This window comes from Oncorhynchus mykiss, chromosome 12 (genome assembly GCF_013265735.2).
Source record: "Oncorhynchus mykiss isolate Arlee chromosome 12, USDA_OmykA_1.1, whole genome shotgun sequence".
NCBI lineage: Eukaryota > Metazoa > Chordata > Actinopteri > Salmoniformes > Salmonidae > Oncorhynchus > Oncorhynchus mykiss.
Genome location: NC_048576.1, coordinates 65,052,968 through 65,075,601, shown reverse-complemented (window position 1 = coordinate 65,075,601; position 22,634 = coordinate 65,052,968). Strand labels below are relative to the sequence as shown.

At 42.1% G+C, this 22,634-nt stretch overlaps 1 protein-coding gene across 1 annotated transcript in view; it reads right to left on the bottom strand.

Annotated features, from left to right (window-relative positions):
• Window positions 1-22,634, bottom strand: part of crhr1 (corticotropin releasing hormone receptor 1) — a 166,349-nt gene that overhangs the window by 41,778 nt on the left and 101,937 nt on the right. The window contains exon 6 of the mRNA XM_021624572.2: window positions 18,366-18,472. Within this exon, the coding sequence (XP_021480247.1) occupies window positions 18,366-18,472 (107 nt within the window). The remainder of the gene's footprint in view (window positions 1-18,365; window positions 18,473-22,634) is intronic.

Sequence of the window (22,634 nt, the reverse complement as noted above, 5' to 3'; positions counted from 1 at the left end):
ATTTCTTTGTAAGTGCCATTTTCTTCCTCAAGCTTAGAATTAAACTACGAAAAGTTGCTAGTCCTCAGTAATGTTATTTTAAATGTTCTGAAGCTTCTTCCTATGTTTCTTCCCATTAAAAAAGTCATGAAGAAATTAGATTCTCGAAAATAATGTTGGATTGGATTTCGTCTTGGAAATGTACTTAATTCCAAGATAGCTATACCCTTGTCTTAAACTCACGGCAGTGAGAGGAAAAAGCTCATGAAAGCAGTTGAACATGTTTAAACCCCCCAGAGTCAATGTCAGCCCCCCACAGAAATGTATTTAGCATAATAAAGAAATCCCCATAAAGAACAATCAGTTTAACCTACAGATATCTGTGAAAGGTGACAGAGCTAGAATGTTCGTCAGACCGTTTTGCTCTCCGATCCCCCCCCCCCCCCCCAAGCGTCTTGGGACTCGTATGAAGTCGGTAAAACCGATCTGCCAACTTCTGTCTGTAGTGTCTGAACGTTTTGGGCTACACACTAATATCCCTCTGTGGAAAGGTGAGACCATCACGAACACGTTTTGCTCTAGGACACCCACGTGCCTCACAAGACTCGTCTGAATGTTCTTTTCAAAATTCGTCAAGCTCTTTCAAATTGGTTTATTGATCATTTCTAGACAACCATTTTCAAGTATTGCAGTAGATTCTTCAAGCACATTTAAGTCAAACCTGTAGCTCGATAACTCAGGAACATTCACTGTGTTCTTGGTAAACAACTCCAGTGTATATTTTTGGCCTTGTGTTTAAGTCATTGCCCTGCTGAAAGGTGAATTCATCTCTATGTCTGAACCAGGTTTTTATTTTGGATTTTGCCTGTACTTAGCTCCATTCCATTCCTTTTTTTATCCTGAAAAACTCCCCAATCTGTAAAGATTACAAGCAAACCCATAACATGATGCAGCCACCACATGCTTGAAAATATGCAGAGTGGTTCTAAGTAATGTGTTGTACTGGATGTGCCACAAATATAACACTTTGTATTCAGGACAAAAAGTGAAATGCTTTGCCATATTTTTTGCAATATTACTTTAGTGCCTTGTTGCAAACAGGATGCACGTTTTGAGATATGTTCTGTTCTGTACATGCTTCTTTATTTTCATTCAGTTATTTAGGTTAGTATTGTGGAGTAATTACAATGTTGTTGATTCATTCTCAGTTTCCTCTGTGATAACGGGCATTAAGCTCTTAAGCTGATCTAAATTGGAGTGATTGTGAAATCATTGAGCGGTTTCCTTCCTCTCCAGCAACTGAGCTAGGAAGGACACCTGTATTTTTGAAGTGACTAGGTGTATTGATACACCCTCCAAAGTATAATTAAATGAAAATTCCCCCCAAAAACTAGTTTTTGCTATTTGTGTAATTTGTCATTGTTGATATAGTCCAAAAATGTTCTACAAGTAACAATCAAGTTTTTAAGATATACAACTTTTAAAATATAGAAATACAGCTGGTATGATGCATTTTGCATGAACAATGGTTTAATGAAACAAATACCAAAATGTAGTTTTTGGGTGGTTTTCCTTTTAATAACTACACCATGCACAAAGGAATATTCAAATCAAATCAAATTTGTGTTGAATACAACAGGTGTAGTAGACCTCACCGTGAAATGCTTACTTACAAGCCCTTAACCAACAATGCTTTAAGATTTTTTTTCAACAAGTGTAAAGTGAAATATTGAAAATAGAAAATAAAAGTAACAAATAATTAAACAGCAGAAGTAAAATAACAAATCGAGGCAATACACAGGGGGTACCCATACAGAGTCAATGTACGGGGCACCAGTTAGTTGAGGTAATTGGGGTAATATGTACACGTAGATAGTGTAAAAGGGACAACACATAGATTATAAATAGACAATTTTTGACAGCCTTCCTCTGACACCGCCTGATATAGATGTCCTGGATGGCAGGAAACTTGTTCCCCGTGATGTACTGGGTTGTACACACTACCCTCTGTAGTGCCTTGCGGTCGGAGAACAAGCAGTTGCCATACCATTCTGTGATGCAACCAGTCTGGATGCTCTTGATGGTGCAGCTGTAGAACCTTTTGAGGAACCGAAAACCCATGACAAATCTTTATAGTCTCCTGAGGGGGAATAGGCTTTGTCGTGCCCTCTTCACGACTGTCTTAGTGTGTTTGGACCATGAAACTTGATTGTTGATGTGGACACCAAGGAACCTGAAGATCTCAACCTGTTCCACACCAGCCCTGTCGATGAGAATGGGGACATGCTTGTTCTTCCTTTTCCTGTAGTCCACAATCATCACCTTTGTCTTGATCACATTGAGGGAGAGGTTGTTGTCCTGGCACCACACGGCCAGGTCTCTGACCTCCTCCCTATAGGCTGTCTCATCGTTGTCGGTGATCACTGTTGTGTCATCTGAAAACTTGGTGTTGGAGTTGTGCCTGGTCATGCAGTCATGGGTGAACAGGGAATACAGGAGGGGACTGAGCACACACCCCTGAGGGTCCCCCGTGTTGAGGATCAGCGTGGTGGATGTGTAGTTCCCTATTCTTACCACCTGGGGGCGGCCCGTCAGGAAGTCCAGGATTCAGTTGTAGATGGAGGTGTTAAGTCCCAGGGTCCTTAGCTTAGTGATGAGCTTTGAGGGCACTATGGTGTTGAACACTGAGCTGTAGTCGGTTGGTCCACACCTCAGAATGTACGTTTTTGGACCAATGGAAGTCCTTGAAGGTGGGTGAAGTTAATTATAGGGCCAGACAGCCGGGGCACAGGCATCTGACCCAGATTTACCATGTGAATTTGGTGAAGAAATGGAATGCACATGATGTACTTGACTCAGACGGCAGGGAGAGGGGAGTGGTGATTGAAGGGAGACATCTTTCAGCCCGCTGGCTCCACCCCTGAGCCTTATATGGACTTTCTGCCCCAATGAGGCAAGTCTGTGGGTCATTAAGCCATGGAGTGCTTGGGGATGAAAGAGGAAGCGGGGTGCACAAACAGAGAAAGGACTGAGAAGGAAGCCTGTGTTATGGAGTGTGAGACAAGAGAGAATGATCTGTGTGATTACTCATTGTGACCTGGACTCTCTGATTACCCCCACTGTGTACTGAACCAATTTGTGTGAGGACCCGAGTTTTAGGATTACCCCTGGAGAACGGAACGGACAAAGAGAATGGATTGTGGGCTGTGAACTGGTTACTGAATTCCCCCCTTTCCCAAGGTCTGCTCCCTAATAAATTCCCCATTCGTATTCTTGTTGTGCTTTATGTGCGTGTTTGGTTATTGAACTTGGTGATGCGGAAACCCCACCCCCTTGAGCCTGCTACAATACACAATAGCACAAATCAAATCAAATTTTAGTTGTCACATACACATGGTTAGCAGATGTTAATGCAAGTGTAGCGAAATGCTTGTGCTTGTAGTTTCGACAATGCAGTAATAACCAACGAGTAATCTAACCTAACAATTTCACAACAACTACCTTATACACACACAAGTGTTAGGAACGAAGAATATGTACATAAAAATATATGGACATATTGATGGTACATATTGATGGTACAGAACGGCATAGGCAAGATGCAGTAGATGGTATCTAGTACAGTTATACACATGAGATGAGTAATGTAGGGTATGTAAACATATAAAAGTGGCATTGTTTAAAGTGGCTAGTGATACATGTATTACATCAAGATCGCAAGGTGCAGTAGATGGTATAGAGTACAGTATATACATATGAGATGAGTAATGTAGGGTATGAAAACATTATATGAAGTGGCATTGTTTAAAGTGGCTAGTGATACATTTGATCAATTTTTATATTATTAAAGTGGCTGGAGTTGAGTCAGTATGTTGGCAGCAGCCACTCAATGTTAGTGGTGGCTGTTTAACAGTCTGATGGCCTTGAGATAGAAGCTGTTTTTCAGTCTCTCGGTCCCTGCTTTGATGCACCTGTACTGACCTCGCCTTCTGGATGATAACGGGGTGAACAGGCAGTGGCTCGGGTGGTTGTTTTCCTTGATGATCGTTATGGCCTTCCTGTGACATCAGGTGGTGTTGGTGTCCTGGAGGGCAGGTAGTTTGACCCCGGTGATTCGTTGTGCAGACCTCACTACCCTCTGGAGAGCCTTACGGTTGTGGGTGGAGCAGTTGCCGTACCAGGCGGTGATACAGCCCGACAGGATGCTCTTGATTGTACATCTGTAAAGGTTTGTGAGTGCTTTTGGTGACAAGACAAATTTCTTCAGCCTCCTGAGGTTGAAGAGGCGCTGCTGCGCCTTCTTCACCACGCTGTCTGTGTGGGTGGACCAATTCAGTTTGTCCGTGATGTGTACGCAGAGGAACTTAACTTACTACCCTCTCAACTACTGTCCCGTCGATGTGGATAGGGGGGGTGCTCCCTCTGCTGTTTCCTCAAGTCCACGATCATTGTTTGTTTTGTTGACGTTGAGTGTGAGGTTATTTTCCTGACACCACACTCCGAGGACCCTCACCTCCTCCCTGTAGGCCATCTCGTCGTTGTTGGTAATCAAGCCTACCACTGTAGTGTCGTCTGCAAACTTGATGATTGAGTTGGAGGCGTGCATGGCCACGCAGTCGTGGCTGAACAGGGAGTACAGGAGAGGGCTCAGAACGCACCCTTGTGGGGCCCCAGTGTTGAGGATCAGCGGGTTAGGGATGTTGTTACCTACCCTCACCACCTGGGGGCGGCCCGTCCAGTACCCAGTCGATCTTGATGACGAGTTTGGAGGGTACTATGGTGTTAAATGCTGAGCTGTAGTCGATGAACAGCATTCTTACATAGGTATGCCTCTTGTAAAGATGGGTTAGGGCAGTGTGCAGTGTGGTTGCGATTGGGTCGTCTGTGAACCTATTGTGGCGGTAAGCAAATTGGAGTGGGTCTAGGGTGGCAGGTAGGGTGGAGGTGATATGGTCCTTGACTAGTCTCTCAAAGCACTTCATGATGACGGAAGTGAGTGCTACGGGGCGGAAGTCGTTTAGCTCCGTTACCTTGGCTTTCTTGGGAATTGGTTTTGGGATCGTGAAATGGCGGCCATCTCCTTCTGCGCCATTGAAACAATGTTTACTCAGCTACCAATAGGTGCTCTTCTTTGCAAGGCATTGGAAGAACTCCCTGGTCCTTCTGGTTGAATCTGTGTTTGAACTTCAATGCTTGACTTAAAGACCTTACAGTATGTGTGGGGTACAGAGATGAGGTAGTTCAAAAATCATCTTTGACACTGCTATTGAACACAGAGTGAGTCCATGTAACTTATTATGTGCCTTCTTAAGCAAATGTTTTCTCCTGAACTTATTTGGTCTTGCCCTAAAAGTGATTGAATGCTTATCGACTCGAGACTTTTCAGCTTTTCATTTTTTATTAATTTGTAGAAATGTCAAAAAACACAGTTCCACTTTGACACTATTGGGTATTGTGAGTAGGCCAGTGACAAAATCTAAATTTAGTCCATTTTAAATTCTGTTACACAACAAAATATGAAAAACTAAAGGGATGTGAATACTTTCTGAAAGCAAGTATTGACAACATTCCTCCCACTTTATACTAACTGTTTAACGGCTCATTACATCATGTTTATTAAAAAACCTTTCCTACCAATGTTAAAATGTGACAGAATGCACACTGTGGTAGATTACCTGTTTCAGCCATGGTACAGCAAGTGCTTTGTGGTTGTACAAGGCACATGCGCACATGTACGCACACACGCATGCATGGCTGACATGGCTATACCTAGAGGCTCTGACAAAAACAAAGCCCTTTAAGCTTTGAAAAAAACATGTGCATTCTTAAATGATTAATGGCTAATCCACCAGAGACTGTTTGGAGTACAGCCAATGTAGATGTTGTCCTCTACCTTCCCTCTGTTTATTTTACTCTCACAAGCAATTTCACTAATTCCTCTGACTCTCTCTCTCTCTCTCTCTCTCGTCTCTCCCCCCGCTGTGCATCATCTTTCATTTTAACCCTCACCTTCGTTCACCCTCACCTCATTCCTTCTCCCTCTTTCAAAATGACCACTGTAAGTTACTCCACATTTTTTCCCCATTTCTCTATGTCCTCAACCTTTATCTCTTCTTCACTCTCTCGCTTTCTGTCATCCCCCCCTCGTTCTATTTTTCTCTCTTCCCCCCCCTCTTCTTTTCTCTTCATCAGGCCGGACTAAATTACCGGAGGCAGAGAAGACTGGACCCATATTTCCTTATCCTCCTACTTATCCCTGAGATCGTATTGCTGGACAAAACCATTTGTTAGGATGGAGTACAACAATTCATAAAAAAAGTAAAGGGTTACTGGCTCAGTTCCCTCCAGACATAACCTTACATGTCTTACTTTTCATTTGTCAGCCAAAGAAAGTATGAAGCTCTAGAAATCTACCTCATTTCTATTTACAGATGCAGCTCATGGAGATCTCAAAGCCTGAACGAGGAGGCCAAATTGCACTCTATTCCCTTTGTCGTGCACTAATTTTGAACATGGGCCCTGGTCAAAAGTATTGGGCTAAAGAGGGAATAGGGTCCCATTTGGGATACAGCCAAGGACTGCGATGGTCTTCTTCAGTAGAAAATATTTTGGAGTATGGTTAACTCTAGCTAGTGGGTATGCCGAGTTATACACGTGTGTTATGTTTCCAATTAAGTAGACATTTGAGCAGTCCGGGGGCTGACCAATCAAATCCTATTAAAATAAAGGGACTTAAAAGCAGTCTGGAAGACAAATAATTGAAGTACAGACACATAAACCAAAAATATCTGGTGTGTGTCATACAGGAAATGTCACTTTTAATCTGAAATCAAAACACTAAGGAGGTTGAGGTTTCAGAATGTTTCTTTTTGTGGAGTGTATGCAGACAGTCTCTTGTTGACAGAGTATCTAGGAATGGACAGAGACACACACATACTTTCAAAAGGATTATCTGATATAAAACGCACCTTGAAAGGCACACACACACACACATGCATACTGTACGCAGCGCCCCTGGTCGTCACAGCTCTCCACAGACAAGTGCCTCAGGGATTGTGTTAGAGTGTGCACGTTCATTTATTTTAAAGTGCAGGCTTCAGAGGAACAAATGGGGATATTAGAGGCATCAAACGGTTCTTTGATTTATTTGCCTCTGCATATCAATGTATGTAAAAAAGGGAAACAGAATGGCCCTGAAGAGGAATGCAATGCAGGGCTTGGATGGAGCTCTGTGCTGTGTAAGAGCAAAAGACTGGCCTGAAAATGAACTTCATCATTATTCCTTTCATTTTAATTTGATTAATAATAAGACAAATCATGTAATTTCACAGGGAATTTCAACTTTTGTTATTAGAAATGTGATAGAGAGGAGGACAAAGTGAAGCGACATTATGAAAAGAACAATAAACACAAACTCAAATTGCGATTCTCTTCTCCGGGCCCTAAACCTATTTGCAGTGTTTCTTGAATGTGCCAGACTGCCCAGTTTATTCATTGGGCAGTATTGACTATAAGCACACGACCAATTTACAGGGTTTACAACAATACGAGGGAGAACAGGATATGATGCTTTAGTAACGTCATGCTACATCACAACAGGCCGTGAATGGGAGTCCCATAGGGCGGCACACAATTGGTCCAGCGTCGTCCGGGTTTGGTCGGTGTAGGCCGCCACTGTAAATAAGAATTTGTTCTTAACTGACTTGCCTAGTTAAACTCAATTTTTGCCTAAAATGACATACCCAAATCTAACTGTCTGTAGCAAGGATGTGCATATTCTTCATACCATTTGAAAGGAAACATTTTGAAGTTTGTGTAAATGTGAAATGAATGTAGGAGAATATAACACAATAGATCTGGTAAAGATTGCCCAAATGTGCCTAATTGGTGTATTAATACATTTTCAAGTTCATAACTGTGCACTCTCCTCAAACAATAGCATGGTATTCTTTCACTGTAACAGCTACTGTAAATTGGACAGTGCAGTTAGATTAACAAGAATTTAAGCTTTCAGCCAATATCAGATATGTCTATGTCCTGGAAAATGTTCTTGTTACTTACAACCTCATGCTAATCGCATTAGCCTACGTTAGCGCAACCGTCCCGAGTTCTGGACCGATCCTGTAGAGGTTAAATAAAGGTTAAAAAATAGATATTTAAAAAAAATTCAGTTCACAGCGATTCTGTGTGACTCAGTCAGTAGAGCATGGCACTTGCAACACCAAGGGTTGAGGGTTCAATATATGCCAAATATATGCATGCGCGACTGGTTAAAAGTGTCTGCTAAATGGGATATATTATATTTTCAGTAAGTCCCCTTTTTGCCTCCAAGAGGATAAAACACTCTCAAATCCTAACAAACCTCTTTCACAAAAGTTTTACAGCAGTAGACATGAACTAGAATGAAAACAGGCACCTCAGTTGTTTCGGGTCTCTAAAACAGGATTTGGTTTTAAAAATGGTCAGAATAGAACATCTCCAGTTGGTTTACCCAAAGGCAGTTTCTAAGAACCAATGCCCTCAAACCTCACTATAGGAGGCAGTCTCTCTCTGTCTGTGGGTTGATGTCATCACGCATCAATAGAGGTGACATGACATGACCGCCAAAGATGGACACTGGCGAGATGTCTTCAGGGGAGGGACTGAGGTTCCAAGGTTCTGCCTGCATCCTAATTGGCACCCTATTCCCTTTATAGTGCACTACTTTTGACTAGGGGACTGGTCAAAAGTAGTGCACTATATAGGGAATACAGGGCCATTTGGGACACACACTCTATCTATCTCTATTGAGAACATGCCAAGACTGTCAAGCTGTTGCCTAGTTCCATGAATGACAAGAGAAACTCTACGTACTAAATTATCAAACACACCCACACCACCAGCAGTGAAGTAGCCCTTATCTAAATGAAGAGAAACAAGCTTCTCTGTATGGGGTCACAGGCTATATGTGGAGGTTCGGAATGAGGAATTGATACCCACACACACACACCAGCCTGGCCTCAGAGCCATATGAAACATACTTTACATATTTCTGAGCACCTGCAAGACTTATACCTACTAGTAGTCTAGCTAATTCAGACAGAAACAAAAGTAGGGAGGTTGGTCAAGGAGGATGGGTAAGTGTGATGCGCAACTGTCTAGCAATCCAAAGGTTGCGTGTTGGAATTGTGTCAGGAAAAACTGTAGTATTTTAGCTAACCCTTCCACTAACCCTTATTCTAAACTTAACCCAATTCAACTATCCTTCTATGTAAATTCACCTAACCTTTGTCGCTTTAGTTCCCCCAACCTTTAATGTAAACGATCCGAACCTTTGTAGTTAGTTCACCTAACCAACGTAAATTCTCCCCGGAATTCTCATTTGTTGTTAAGACGCAACAAGCAACCTGGTTTTAGAGAAATGCGTATAATACTACATGACTTCCAAGACTCTTCCAAGACCAATGACATCATCCAATTGAGCAGACTTGCTGGTGTTTTTACAGTCTTTTATGTCCAACAATGCAAATTCTAATAAATATATATTTTTATATATACTTGGGGGGCCATAATAAAAAACCCAGCAGGGCAACAGTGGGGAACCCTGCTATATGTCCTCTAATTCATATGATATTGTATGACTGCTATTCCATTCATAATGTAATTTAACACAATGTAACATATATTACTAAATGGAGTGTCACAGAATAAAACAAATTGCCCTGAGATCAAGTTACGCACACACACACACACACACTTGCTTTCTGTTCTCTGGGCTCAGTCGTAGTTCAAATCTCTGGCAACAGAACCTTGTCAAAATCGAACACACTTCTCGTTCTTACTTCCAACTCCAGCATCCAGACTCTAACCACCAAGCATAGCTGAGCAGCAGGGATCTGCAGAATAACAGATTACTTCACAAGAAGTTAAATGAGACTGTGGTGCAGTGCAGTGTTTAAAGCTACACTGGGCTGGGTAAATATGGGGGCATGGCCACAAGTGTGGTAAAACCAAGACCGTTCAATCCCAGAGCAGTCCTACCAGAAAATGAGGTTCAAACCACACCAAACCACTGAGGCTGCAGCTGAGCTAAGTACCATGTACAGTATATCTAAAGCGGTTTACCTGAACAGGATATTATGTATATCAACATCCACAACATGCAGTGGCTACATAAGTATTCCCATCTAGAACTCATTAGAGATGTTCTGTTCTACACTGTGTTCTATTTTTGTCATGTTCTATGGGATGTTATATTCTCGTTCATTCTATTCTGTATCGTCTACTACCCTAATACAATACTAGGAACAAGCGCCAAATGCATAATACATCATAGCTACTTGAATAATAAATTGTCATCGATGTACCCTCTTGGTTAAAGTTCTGATTTTGAAATGGTTAAAATAGATTTCTGGGTGCACTGGAATCCCCTAATAATTTCCTGTTTGTTGTGGTAATAGTAATCAATAGGGAACCAAGTTTGTGTGTGTGCATGTGTATATATGTAACTTTGCAGTGGTGGAAAAGGTACCCAATTGTCATTCTTAAGTAAAAGTAAAGATACCTTAATAGAAAATGACTCAAGTAATAGTGAAAGTTACCAAGTAAAACACTACTTGAGTAAAAGTCTACAAGTATTTCATTTTAAATATAATTAAGAATCAATTGTAAATGTAATTGCTATACTATACGTAAGTATCAAAAGTAAAAGCAGAAAACATTTCAAAATCCTTATACTAAGCAAACCAGACGGCATGCACACTCCAACACTTAGACAAAAATTTACAACAAAGCATTTGTGTTTGGTGAGTTCGCCAGATCAGAGACAGTAGGGCTGACCAGGGATGTTCTCTTGATAAGTGTGTGAATTTGACCATTTTCCAAGCATTCAAAATGTAACGAATACTTTTGGGTGTCAGCGAAAATGTATGGAGTAAAAATGACATTATTTACTTTAGGAATGTCGTGAAGTAAAAGTAAAATTTGTCACAAATAAAAATAGTAAAGTAACTACTTAAGAAGTACTTTATAGTATTTTTTACTTAAGTTTACTGTAAGTTTGCATGTGAGGCGTAACTTAGTACTTTGTAAAGCTCAAGGACATTTTCATTTTGAGTAGCAGTCACCTGCTGTTGAACTATGAAGGGGCTTCCACTGCAACAAGCCGTTTAAAGACACCACCAGGTCAAGCTGAAGCCTCCCATGACCCCTCACCCCAGAGTCCTGCCTCCCAGAGCAGGCACACACGGGTAAACAACACCACCACACATGTGCAGGTCTCATGGGCAGCCGAAAATGTCAACCGAGGCCCCAGCTTGGGTTTGTATTATTAATATATAAAAATATCATATCTGGGCTAACTACTCCCTTGTGTGTTGTGTGGCAGAAATCCAATAATTAAAGGTCAGAGATTCTCTGAATCACTAACTTCTAGCAGAATGAGATGAACATGTGAGTTCAGTTTACTCAGCAGAGAGACGCAGGGAGTCATCCCTTCCTTGTTTTTTTTATTTAGGCTTACAGCAAGTTCCAGCCTTGGTAAAAAAAAAAAGAAGAAGAATTATGTCCTTTTTGATATACCACACTTCTGCCATTGTGCATTACCAGATAAAGTGATTCTGAATCAGTATAAACAAGAATTGACTGGTTCTTTCAGTCAATTTCTATTCATGTATATTACGTTATACACCATTAACCCAGATCGCAGAAATGGGGTCTGTTGAGCCATTAATAAGTATTATTTCATCCCCCAACGTCAAATACGTTGATGAACAAACATCATGTGTTTACACTAGAGTCAAGTCAGCTATCTGTGTGACTGGTTAGTGCATCTGCTTGCTCAACTGCAGGCTATTTGACTTGACCTTTTCAGGAGGATGTAACGCTGGAGTGTGTGTGGGGAATGGAAATTGCATCTGTGAGTTGTGTGTGTGAGTTGTGTGTATGTGTGTGTTTGTGTGTGTGAGTACAGGTTACCCATTAAGATAATGCCTTGCCTTGGGTCACCGGGTCTCTTTATAATGACTCGATGACTAAAACTACCTCGTCGTCAAGGTTAGAGAGTACCTGGGTATTGAAGCAAAGTAGCATAAATCAATGGTCCCATGTTGTTCCAGAATGCCTTGAAGGTTGTCATAAATTACTCGCATCACCCCAGTCATCAAGAAGTCTCTTTATGGAGTTGTAAGGATTAAGGGCATGAGTTCAATCTCCTCAGCCTCTGGCCATCAGATTTGTCCTTGACGTAGTTGGTACGCAACATTCATTACACTTTTGGAAGGTGCTACAGTTTGAAGTCCTAAACTATGTAATTAGTACTTTGGTCAGGGTAGAATTAGTTTAAAAAGTCGTTAGTGAAGCGAAGTGAAATTAGACAGACACGTGGCTAAGATCCATTAAACCAAATAAAGACTGAACATAGTGCCATTGGCTACCTCAGGAAGCCCTTTGCAGCAGTGGGCTGAAGGCTCTGTTTCATATTTCTGAGCTCTGGGCTCTTGTAAAAATGGTGGACCCCACTACAGGAAAAAAACATGCCACATCGCTGTTAAAACAAGCCTGTAATCGTCCCCTTTCAGTAATCGGAAAAGTGCCTTGGTTTACAATGAGGACATCTCTAAGTTGGGTAGAAGTGTTGTGGTACAGTATCTGCAGCTTTTTGCTTTACTTTTCCTTTTTGGTAGCAGAATGTCCCTTTCTTTTTGTATCCAAATCCAGCTTTAAACTTCTTCACAACAGTATCTCGGACCTGCCTGGTGTGTTCCTTGTTTTTCATGATGCTCTCTGCGCTTTTAACGGACCTCTGAGACTATCACAGTGCAGGTGCATTTATACGGAGACTTGATTACACACAGGTGGATTGTATTTATCATCATTAGTCATTTAGGTCAACATTGGATCATTCAGAGATCCTCACTGAACTTCTGGAGAGAGTTTGCTGCACTGAAAGTAAAGGGGCTGAATAATTTTGCATGCCCAATTTTTCAGTTTTTGATTGTTAAAAAAGTTTGAAATATCCAATAAATGTCGTTCCACTTCATGATTGTGTCCCACTTGTTGTTGATTCTTCACAAAAAAAATACAGTTTTATATCTTTATGTTTGAAGCCTGAAATGTGGCAAAAGGTCGCAAAGTTCAAGGGGGCCGAATACTTTCGCAAGGCACTGTATGTCAATGATTTGCAGCTTGATTCAATGCTGATGTTAAGTTCATGTTCGGTACCTTGGCAACAAAGGTCTTTAACAACATGTTTGAATGGGAACTCTGCAAAACGGACTCTAATGAAGTGGGCTCAAGCAAAGTTAATAACAAATAAGGCCAAGGTGAAACATTGACTGGCACTAGGCTAGACAGCTTTTCGTCTGATGCGTCGATGCCAGCCAGTGCCAGGTGAGCTGTGACAATCACTGACAGGCACCACTCCAGCCGTCACGCTAGAATGGGTGCTCTGAAAGTGGACGAGCAGCTGCTTTGGGATCCAAAGTTCCGCCACGTTTGTTCCAAGTGAGAACACTGGCTTATGTCTTACACTTTATTATATGAATAGTATCACAGTTTTGAGGGAGTTTGTGCTGCTGTACAGCCCAAGGCACTGTGCGGAGTGGATCTTTACTACATATGATCTCAAGGGCCTAGTGGTACAGTAGGGTTGACAGCAAACCCCTTCCCACATCACCACAGTTCCTCTCATCTTACTGGCTTATCTCTTGGTTAATATCCATCTCCCCAGGGAGTCCTGTATCTTCACTATGCACATTCTTGAAAGCATCAGCATTTCCCGTTTCATGCTTTAAACCCCTTCCCCACTGTGAACGAACTTGGACAGCGTCATGGGTATTGTGCTGCAAACCAACCTGGTCTCAGAGCATTTCGTATTATTCTGTACATAAATCTGAGACACTCCATTTAGTATGATATGTTACGTTTTGTTACATAAGACAGATGTTTACCTAAGGCAAAAACAAAAGGAAGGTGGCTGGTCGGGGTGGATGGGTAGGCATATAACGGGAATGTCTAGCTACTCAAAGGTTGCGAGTTCAGAAATTATCACAGATAACTTGAGCATTTTGGCTAATTAGAAGCTTTTAGCTACTTTGCAACTACTTAGCATGTTAGCGAACCCTTCCCCTAACCCTTCCCTTAACCCTAGTTTAACTCTTTAACTTAACCCTAACCCTATCTATCATGGGTCCTCAGATCCTCAAAAGGTTCTACAGCTGCACCATTGAGAGCATGGTTGCATCACTGCCTGGTATGGCAACTGCTTGGCCTAAGCAGCAGGATGAAGAGGCACTCCAGAGTGTAGTGCCAATGGCACAGCACATCACTGGGGCCATGCTTCCTGCCATCCAGGACCTCTATACCAGGTGGTGTCAGAGGAGGCCCTAAAAATTGTCAAAGACTCCAGCCTTGTCATAGAATGTTCTCTCTGCTACCGTATGGCAAGCGGTACCGGAGCGCCAAGTCTAGGTCCAAGAGACTTCTAAACAGCTTCTACCCCCAAACCATAAGACTCCTGAATATCTAATCAATTGGCTACCCAGACTATTTGCATTGCCTCCCCACCCCACCTCACCCTCTTTACACCACTGCTACTTTCTGTTGTTGTCATCCCATGCATAGCCACTTCAATAACTCTACCTACATGTACATACTACCTCAACTAACCGGTGCCCCCTCACATTGACTCTGTACTGGTACCCTCCTGTATATAGTCTCGTTATTGTTGTTTTACTGCTGCTCTTTAATCTCTTATTCTTGTCCATATTTTTTGAAACAGCATTGTTGGTTGGGGGCTCATAAGTAGGCATTTCACTGTTATATTCGGAACATGTGACTAATTTGATTTGATTTGAACCCCTAGCCTAGCTAATGTTAGTGAGCTAGCTAACATTAGCCACCTAGCTAGAATTGTTAACATATCATGCAGTTAGCTTATTCATAACATATAATACGAATTGTAATTCATAACATATCATACGAAATATGCGATGGACATCCACAAATTAATACATACTATACGAAACTTAGAAAATCATAAGCATTTCACGGCGCATGTGACTAATAAAATTTGATTTGAAAAATAGAGTCTCGGATTTACATACAAAATAATACGAAATGCTCTGAGACCCGGTTGTATAAGCGCCTGCTCCTTTACCTGTTAACAAAATGAGGGGGGATAGATCAGGCAAAGATACTGCTTGGCTACGTGAATAATGCTTCTGTCGTTTTCACAACAGGGGGTTTTCCATTAGTGGATAACAGCAGTGCTGCTCTGCTTGTCCTTTTCCACTGACGCAGATTCCCCCTGGTGTGTTTCACAGTCCAAATGGCATATCACTGCGTTGGTAACACCCTGCCAGTGCAGTGCTGGGGTCCTGGGTATGTTCGCTGTCGGTGCGTTTCTCAGTTCACTGGGGAGCTGAGGAAAGTTGGCCAGGGGCCATCACTTCACACTGAGACCATGTGTCTCTGAGGTCTGTAGCCTCCTATCCTCTACATCCCCTGTCTCTTCCTCCTGCTGCTACGTCAGTATGGACGGGAATAGAATCCGCCAGGTCCTCCTAGTTCAGGGATCAGTGGAAAGTCAATGATCACCTAAAGTCGTTGTTTCCCTGATAATCTTTGCCTCTTTCGTAATCACTTAAGTGTTAAAATAATTGACAAATCATGAAGTTGTGTACAAAGTTTCCAAGTGGTGGCAATTACAAAACTTGTGCACGAGAAATATCCACATGGGTATAACGCGAAAGTAATTTAGGTCCGCCCAATTCAACACAATTCGATACATGTCAGCTGAAGTTCCCACACAAACAACTAAGCCCTCGTCCCATACAAATGCACCTTTACCTCTTTTACACTTATGCGTCTGTACGTTTCAGTGCTCGGCAGTATCTTACCAGATGTCAGCAAGTGTGAATGAAAGGAAGGGTGAAGCAGAAGTGTTCTTCCATGGATGCTTTGTCTACAACTCAAACTCGGCAATACTGTTCACAGTGCATTGGGTGCCTTAACTCAGTGTGGCTTGAACAAGTAGGCACAGCAATGTGTTTACCCTCTTCTTACCGTTGTGTTCCCGGACTGAAAATAACCTCAAGTCATTCAATCTAAACTTGTCCGCACACTAAACCAGGCCTGGGGTCTTCACTGAGTTTGAATAGGAGGTTTAGGACTACCCAAACAAAGTGTTACCGAAGCTTATGTGCAGACACTAAACCTCTTAAAAGTGGTTTCCTTGGCCGAGCTACCCAAACAATCCGCATGCATTGAATGCACTGATACTGTACAGCAAAGCATTACACGATCAAAGAAGAGCGTATACACTCAGTAGTGACAATGATGTGCATTGTTTTTCAACTGTACAATGCATTCAGGCAGTGAAGCTATTTTGATTCATCTCCGTAATCTGATAATCCTTCAAATTGTATTATCGATTTTGTAATCAGTCCTGAAGAGCAGATTAGAGGGGATATAAAAGGAGGATATATAAAAGAAAAAACGCACCTTTTGACTTTCGATTTTATGCCAAAAGACATTGAAGGCCTATAATCTCTCAAAACGAGGCATGGGAATGAGAAAGTACTCCTTTCAGGGACTTTTCTTCTGCCGTTACAGTACGTACAATGTATGACTCACACAGCTACCATTCTCCTGTGAAGTAGCCAGAGGCGCTTTAGAGCCAACCTTTTGTGTTGTTGTGTGTGTGTATGAAATATTAAAAAGGACAGCTTTATCACAGCCAGATCAAATGAAAAGATAAAACAGGCTGTGATTTCAGCGAGTTCAGCCCATGTGCGGAGAAGGAGTAATGAAGTCTCAGGGTGTATGTGTGTGTCCATCCCAGACATCTGTTCCTGCTAGCGGTTTCATTTCAGTTTAGGAAGCAAACATTAGACCAGCGCTGGCCTGTCTGCTACTTTACAACCTTAGCTTTTCCTGTCCTCTATTCTCTACATACATACAGTACGACCAATCCCAATAGCTTTAGCACACACCACTCTCCATATTAGCTGAGATGGTCAGAGGTTAATAAACAGGGCACTGATGTCGAAGATGTAACTATGTTAACCAGATTGAGTGAGCCTAAACAATCTTCCTCTGTTGTCTCAACTCAAATGAGACTTCTTGATGATTGGAGCAATTGAAGCAGTGAGACAGTATCTTGCTGACATTAATCGGACCAGATTAATCCAGGATAATCTGTTCTAAACATTCTCTTACACTATATGTTTAATCTCAGAGTCCAGATAATCTGTGTTGGTGTGGCCTTTGAGAAAACACAGACATGCGTGGTTTTTGGCTGACTGACATGTTGGGTTGTTAGTGACATGCTGTTTGTCACGTATCACTGCCTTCACCACCGCACAGCGCCTTCAACACCGCACAGCGCCTTCACTGGTCAACACCTTCCCAAACAGACATAATTTCAGCATCTAGTTTTGGTTTACATTTGGTTGAGTTGTCAACTAACATGAAATCAATGTGAAATAAAACATTTTAAAAAATCACCATGTCATTGTCATTGGATTGAGGTAAAACTATTTCCTTACGTTGATGACTTTTTTCAAATCCAATCATTTCCCCACGTTGATTCAACGTCATCAAACTTTTTTGGTTGAAATTACATGGAAACAACGTTGACTCAACCAGTTTTTGCCCAGCGGGTGAGCCCTGGGAGTCCAGAACGAAACTCACAAAACAAGACTGCGCTTGTGTGAACATGTGTTTGAGTCTCAGAGTGGATTTGTCCGTGTGTGTGTGTCCGTGTGTGTGTGTGCGTGTGCGTGTGTTCGTTCGTGCGTGCCTGTGTGTGTGAATGTATTTGAATAATACACGCCACTCCAGCAGGACACACTTCACTAATATGCTGGACAAAACCGAACAAGGCTGCATTACACCTAGGTCAAACCAGCGCTGCATTACATTCACCACCTCATTCATCCAACCTTGTCATGAGTCAGAAAATCAATTTAGACATTGATGGGTCATGACAGAGCATGCACTGCAGGGTTGAGGGCCGGGCTGGTGGTACACATAATGACATATCCCCCCCCCCCCTCCCCCCCGGTGAGTGACAAGTATCGAGCACAAGAACATGGATCCTGTCTACTGAGCCATTAAATAACATGAATCTTGGCAGGATTATTATAGAGTATTATGAACTATGGAATAATGGTATTTTCTTCTCGGTTTCATACTGTATTGTTTCATGTTGTATTGGATTGAGTATGAAACACTTAGCCGTAACCAAGGCTATGGGGTTGTGTGGGTGTGACATCAGAACACAGGATGTGTTGAGTTACGTGAAGGAACGTGACAGGCGGGTGTCGTGTTAATATCTGTTTCTGTTATGTGATGTGTTTGATATGATGGAGGAATGACAGTAGGAGGAGGACAGTGTTACTCACCTCAGCCTCATAAAGAGGATGAAGGCCACCAGCAGGGCTGCCAGAGAGATACAATGTCCCATGTAGTTTATGATCACCGCTATGTGGTAGTGCAGCTTGCTCTTTTTCTGCAGAAAGGAGGGGGGAAAAAAGCCAGATAATACGCCAAAAAATACAGTAAAATGCCAACAATAGTGTGGACAGACAAATCTATACTTGGCAGTGTACATCATTGTCAAAGTTAATATAAAAGATAGCTAATAACTTCATGAGAGAGAGAGTGCACTTTCGTATTGCCTACTGTTAGAAACAGTGCAGAATGTATCATCTATGAATCGTATTATGGCAATTGCTTGGCATCCGACTATAAGGCGCTGCAGAGGGTAGCGCGTATGTCCCGAGTACATCATGGGGCCGAGCTTCCTGCCATCCAGGACCTCTATGCCAGGCAGTGTCAGAGGAAGTTCTTAAAAATGTTAGAAGAGTCCAGCCACCCAAGTCATCAACTGTTCTTTCTGCTACCGCACAGCAAGTGGTACCGGAGCGCCAAGTCTAGGACCAAAAGGCTCCTGAACAGCTTTTACCCCCAAACCATAAGACTGCTAAACAATTAATCAAATGGCTACCCGGACTATTTGCATTGATCCCCTTCTTTTTGCACAGACTCTCTTGCACTGGCTCTATGCACCCTCACTGGACTCTACCCACACATACTGCACTGACATTCCAACACACACACACACACACACACACACACACACACACACACACACACACACTACGCTGCTGCTACTCTGTTATCTATCCCGATTGCCTAGTCACTTTTACTCCTACCTACATGTACATATAACCTAAAATACCTCAACTAGCTCATACCCCTGCACGTAACCCTAATTCGGTACCTGTATTCCTTGTATATAGCCTCGTTGTAATTATTCAAGTTAATATTTCCTTTTTGTTATTTAGCAAATGTTTCTTATTTTAAATATCTGCATTGGGAAAGGGTTCGTAAGTAAGCTTTTCACGGAAAAGTCTACACCTGTTTTTTTATTTATTTTTTTATTTCACCTTTATTTAACCAGGTAGGCTAGTTGAGAACAAGTTCTCATTTGCAACTGCGACCTGGCCAAGATAAGGCATAGCAGTGTGAACAGACAACAGAGTTACACATGGAGTAAACAATTAACAAGTCAATAACACAGTAGAAAAAAGGGGAGTCTATATACATTGTGTGCAAAAGGCATGAGAAGGTAGGCAAATAATTGCAATTATGCAGATTAACACTGGAGTGATAAATGATCAGATGGTTATGTACAGGTAGAGATATTGGTGTGCAAAAGAGCAGAAAAATAAATAAATAAAAACAGTATGGGGATGAGGTAGGTAAAATTGGGTGGGCTATTTACCAATAGACTATGTACAGCTGCAGCGATCGGTTAGCTGCTCAGATAGCAGATGTTTGAAGTTGGTGAGGGAGATAAAAGTCTCCAACTTCAGCGATTTTTGCAATTCGTTCCAGTCACAGGCAGCAGAGAACTGGAACGAAAGGCGGCCAAATGAGGTGTTGGCTTTAGGGATGATCAGTGAGATACACCTGCTGGAGCGCGTGCTACGGGTGGGTGTTGCCATCGTGACCAGTGAACTGAGATAAGGCGGAGCTTTACCTAGCATGGACTTGTAGATGACCTGGAGCCAGTGGGTCTGGCGACGAATATGTAGCGAGGGCCAGCCGACTAGAGCATACAAGTCGCAGTGGTGGGTGGTATAAGGTGCTTTAGTGACAAAACTGATGGCACTGTGATAAACTGCATCCAGTTTGCTGAGTAGAGTGTTGGAAGCAATTTTGTAGATGACATCGCCGAAGTCGAGGATAGTCAGTTTTACTAGGGTAAGTTTGGCGGCGTGAGTGAAGGAGGCTTTGTTGCGGAATAGAAAGCCGACTCTTGATTTGATTTTCGATTGGAGATGTTTGATATGGGTCTGGAAGGAGAGTTTAGAGTCTAGCCAGACACCTAGGTACTTATAGATGTCCACATATTGTACTCGGCGCATGTGACAAATACAATTATATTTGATTATGTGGTCTTTACATATGTCAATAGTTCATGCATTACAGCCTGCGCTCATGAGGTCATCATGTACAGCAGACTTTGCAAAGGATCTATAAAAGTCACATAAATCAATTTCATCTCTAAAACCAGTTTACATTTGCTAACATGCGTTTACCTATACTTAAGAGTTTAGAAAAAGTATCTTAACACAGCAACACACCTACATCACACAATTTGCTAAATAGTTCATTTTCTGCTCAGAACCACATTTTGTTCATCAAATACAAACTCTACATTTCAAAATGCAAAAAAGCGTTCTTTACATAAACTAACTCAATCAAAACACGACAAACCCGACTCATTATCTAATAATTCTGTCAAAACACTAGCACACGTTTTCTATCCAAGAGGAACATACAGTTGAAGTCGGAAGTTCACATAGACTTAGGTTGGAGTCAATAACTAGTTTTTCAACCACTCCACAAATTTCTTGTTAACAATCTATAGTTTTAGCAAGTCGGTTAGGACATCTACTTTGTGCATGATACAATACATTTTTCCAACAATTGTTTACAGACAGATTATTTCACTTATAATTCACTGTATCACAATTCAAGTGGGTCAGAAGTTTACATACACTAAGTTGACTGTGCCTTTACACAGCTTGGAATATTCCAAAAAATGATGTCATATCTTTAGAAGCTTCTGATAGGCTAATTGGCATAATTGTAGTCAATTGGAGGTGTACCTGTGGATGTATTTCAAGGCCTACCTTCAAACTCAGTGCCTCTTTGCTTGACATCATGGGAAAATCAAAAGAAATCAGCCAAGACCTCAGAAAAAGAATTGTGGACCTCCACAAGTCTGGTTCACCCTTGGGAGCAATTTCCGAACAATAGTACACAAGTATAAACACCATGGGACCACGCAGCCACCATACCGCTCAGGAAGAAGATGCGTTCTGTCTCCTAGAGATGAATGTATTTTGGTGAGAAAAGTGCAAATCAATCCCAGAACAACAGCAAAGGACCTTGAAGATGCTGGAGGAAACAGGTACAAAAGTATCTATATCCACAGTAAAACAAGTCCAATATCGACATTACCTGAAAGGTCGGTCAGCAAGTAAGTAGCCACTGCTCCAAAACCACCATAAAAAAAGCCAGACCACGGTTTCCATGGACATGGGGACAAAGATCATACTTTTTGGAGAAATGTCCTCTGGTCTGATGAAACAAAAATAGAACTGTTTGGCCATAAGGACCATGATGATATTTGGAGGAAAAAGGGGGAGGCTTGCAAGCTGAAGAACACCATCCCAACCATGAAGCACAGGGGTGGCAGCATGTTTTGGGGGTGCTTTGCTGCAGGAGGGACTGGTGCACTTCACAAAATAGATAGCATCATGAGGCAGGAAAATTATGTGGATATATTGAAGCAACATCTCAAGACACCAGTTAAAGCTTGGTCACAAATGGGTCTTCCAAATGGACAATGACCAGAAGCGTACTTCCAAAGTTGTGGCATAATGGCTTAAGGACAACAAAGTCAAGGTATTGGAGTGGCCATCACAAAGCCCTGACCTCAATCCTATAGAAAATGTGTGGGCAGAACTGAAAAAGCATGTGCGAGCCAGGAGGCCTACTAACCAGTTACACCAGCTCTGTCAGGAGGAATGGGTTAAATTCACTCAACTTATTGTGGGAAGCTTGTGGAAGGCTACCCAAAACGTTTAACCCAAGTTAAACAATTTAAAGGAAATGCTACCAAACACTAATTGAGTGTGTCAACTTCTTTTTTTTGTTCTTTTTTGGGGGGAATTTTACCCCCTTTTTCTCCCCAATTTCATGGTATCCAATTGTTAGTAGCTACTATCTTGTCTCATCACTACAATTCCCGTACGGGCTCGGGAGAGACGAAGGTTGAAAGTCATGCGTCCTCCGATACACAATCCAACCAAGCCGCACTGCTTCTTAACACAGCGCGCATCCAACCCGGAGGAAACACCATGCACCTGGCAACCTTGGTTAGCGTGCACTGCGCCCAGCCCGCCGACGTGTTTCTTCCCCGCCGATGTGTTTTTGCCAGGATAAACCCTGCCTCATCTACATAAATTATTTAATGTGGGGCTTGATTAGCCTCCAACTCTGTAACTCTCTGAAAAAAAGAACACAGTATGTGTAAATGCTTTTCAGTGTGTCCTACTGTATGTACTGTAACCCATGTTTGCATGTAGAGTAGC